Source organism: Chinchilla lanigera, unplaced genomic scaffold (assembly GCF_000276665.1).
Source record: "Chinchilla lanigera isolate Chin_1 unplaced genomic scaffold, ChiLan1.0 scaffold00080, whole genome shotgun sequence".
Taxonomy (NCBI): domain Eukaryota; kingdom Metazoa; phylum Chordata; class Mammalia; order Rodentia; family Chinchillidae; genus Chinchilla; species Chinchilla lanigera.
The window spans coordinates 92861-95852 of NW_004955481.1; the positions used below are offsets into that span (position 1 = coordinate 92861).

General features: G+C 39.5%; 1 protein-coding gene across 1 annotated transcript; it reads right to left on the reverse strand.

Annotated features, from left to right (window-relative positions):
• Positions 1–619: 619 nt before the first annotated feature.
• On the reverse strand, positions 620–1555 carry LOC102026218 (putative olfactory receptor 3A4). Its single transcript, XM_013503378.1, is given in 1 exon segment — positions 620–1555. A coding segment is annotated over 1 exon segment (936 nt).
• Positions 1556–2992: the final 1437 nt, after the last annotated feature.

Below are 2992 nucleotides of genomic sequence, written 5' to 3' on the forward strand. Positions count from 1 at the left end.
CTGTTTGTTTCATCTTTCTAAGAGAGAATTTTTCTTGCCTATGTCTTGCAATCTGAGTAACTACTTTGAAGATAATAATACACAGTGTGCCAACTATAGTTATTCTCTCATTATTCTGTTATGGAATTTTTCCTTATTTTTCAGAAAAAAAGGCTTCTCCATAACATTGATATTCCTTTTCTTTTTAAACTTTTCATTGCCCATCTCCCTTCTTTACTTTACATACTCATCCTCCTTGAAATGATTTATTATTCTTGAAAAGCAATATTTTCAGATGTAGTTTCCCCCTGGTTTGAGATCCTAGCTCTGACATTCACTGTCTATGTCACTTTGGGCAAACTACTCAACCTATCCAAGGTTTAGTTTCCTAAAATATAATTTGTACATCTGAATTAAAGTTATGAGGATTAAATGAACTACTGGAGCCAATCACATAGAACAATGCCTGGCACATGGTAATCACAGTGCAAGTGTAGCTATCATCCATTTTATTGTGATTTCCTTTGAAGTGAGTTCCTTACCCCACTACATCAAGGCAACACTCTATTTGTATTAATCACAATAACCCTTAGAAGCAATAATGGAGTCAAGATCAGATGAAGTAAATCTCACTTAGAGACTATTTCCCTGTGAACAACTTCCACAAGGTGCCCTTCATGTCAGGGTTCCTGAAGCTGTAGATGAGTGGGTTCAGCATGGAGCTGATGACAGTATTGAAGACTCCAATGCCTTTTTCCTTGTCTGAAGCCTCCAGTGAACCCAGCCTCATGTAGCTGAAGAGGCCCATCCCATAGAAGATGCTCACCACAGTGAGGTGGGAGCTGCATGTGGAGAAGGCTTTCTTTCTGCCTTCAGCAAAGCGAATTTTCAAAACAGCGGCTACCACATGGGCATAGGACAGAGAGATGAGGACCAATGGGGCCACACCAATGAAGGCTGATGCTACAAACAGCAGTTGTTCATTGAGTTAGATGCTGGAGCAGGAGAGCTGGAAAAGCTGAGGAAGGTCACAGTAGAAGTTATTGATCACATTAGAGCCACAGAATTTCAGCATAGACAAAGCAACAGTTTGGGTCAGTGCATGGCTGAAGGAAAAGACATATGACATGCCCATTGAGGCTTTCTGGATTCCCCAGCTCATGCGGGTGCTGTAGGTAAGTGGGTGGCAGATGGCCAGGTAGCAGTCATAGGCCATGACAGTCAGCAGGAAGCAGTCTGCCCCAGCCAGGAGGTGGAAGAAGAAGAGCTGTGAGAGGCAGGCTCTATAGGAGATGCTTCTGTCATTGAATAGGAATTGCCTCAACATGGCAGGGACTGTAACAGTGATGCACCCAACATCCAGCAGGGACAAGTTCCCCAGGAAGAAGTACATGGGGGTGTGGAGTTTGGGTTCAATGAGGATGGCAGCAAGGATGCTGAAGTTGCCACCAATAGTAACTACATAAGCTAGAAGGAAGATGACAAAGAGGATGGGCTGCAGAGCTGGAATCTCTGTTAGACCCAGCAGGACAAACTTAGTCTCAAAGGAATCATTTCCTGAGGCTCCCAATAGCATATCTCTCTTCCATTAGCAGTAGAATTAACAACGCTCAAAAGTACCAATGGTGGCTAAATGTGAATGAGACCATGATTAACAATCACCAAGTGTAGCAATGTCAGAAGTCAGGATGTTAAGACACATACAAATTAAGAGGAACAAAGGTAAATATTGAGACATAATAGGAAAAGACTTGATAAATATGACTTTTAGTAGGTAAGAAAATGGCATTGGAGAGACTCACAATAGAAGTGTTAATATAAAATTCTTGAATTTTGCCAAAAATTGAAACAAATGTGACATTTTAAGGTTGGGGAGGATGATTTTCCGTAAGCCATAGTTCGAAGAAAGGAATTAAAAGTCTTCATATGATGACATGGCCATAGTCTGGATACACAGTGTCCCATTATATGAAAGTTAAGCTTCAGAAGCAGGAAGGGGCATGGTCCCCTTAAGTCATGGTCCCAGGACTCCTCAGACTCCACATACGTATGTCATGATAAAGTCATTCATTGTTATCCTCCATAGGTTTGTTCTAGGAAACTTCAGATATGGAATCTTCAGATGCTTAAGTCCTGTATGTAAAGTGGCATAGTATATAAATATAACCTGTGCACTTCCTTCTGTATACTTGAAATCTTCTCTAGATTAATTATTATACCTAGTATAATGTATACACTATGTAAATAGTCATTACCCTGTACTGTTTAGGGAATGAAAAAAGTCTGCACGTAATCAATTTAGATACAAATTTTCCTGAATATTTTCAACCCCAGATTGGTAGAATCGATAATGTAAAAACCATAGATATGGAGGGCAGATAGAAATGTTGGCAGCACAATGATGACCACTATGGCTAAGAGTATTAAAAGATTAACATGTGAAACCATGATACTTGCTCTGAATTTTTCAGAAAAAAAAAAAAAAAAAGTGAAACGCAATGAAAAACAGTGAAACTGAATGAAGATAGGTCTTTGAAGACATTTCCAGGTCCAGAGCTGGTTACTACCAACTTTTTAGATTTTTGTAAATAGTAGGATTTTATTGAATTTCTCCACACAGACTCTAAGAAACTTGGGCTCTGAAGCAGTGACATTTTACTGAATAAGAAGAATATAAGAAGGGTTTGAGCAGGGTGAAGATCTCAGATTTGCTGAGTAGATACACAGTAGAGTTGCCTCACAGGATGCTCAGCTGAATTCATTCAGAGCTGAAGTCTTAGCGCTTCACTGTTTTGTTTCCTTAATCTAACTTTATGTCACTTAAATCATGTCCATTCATTGGCCTAGTGATCAGACAAAAGCCATGGACAACCAAGATGCATGGTTACTTACATGAGGCTTTTAAAACCCAAACAGATTACTTGAATAAAATACACAGTGATCCACCTCAACCTCTGGCTGAAAGATAAATACTAAATCACTCATAAGGAGCATAACTCACAGAATGAAATTT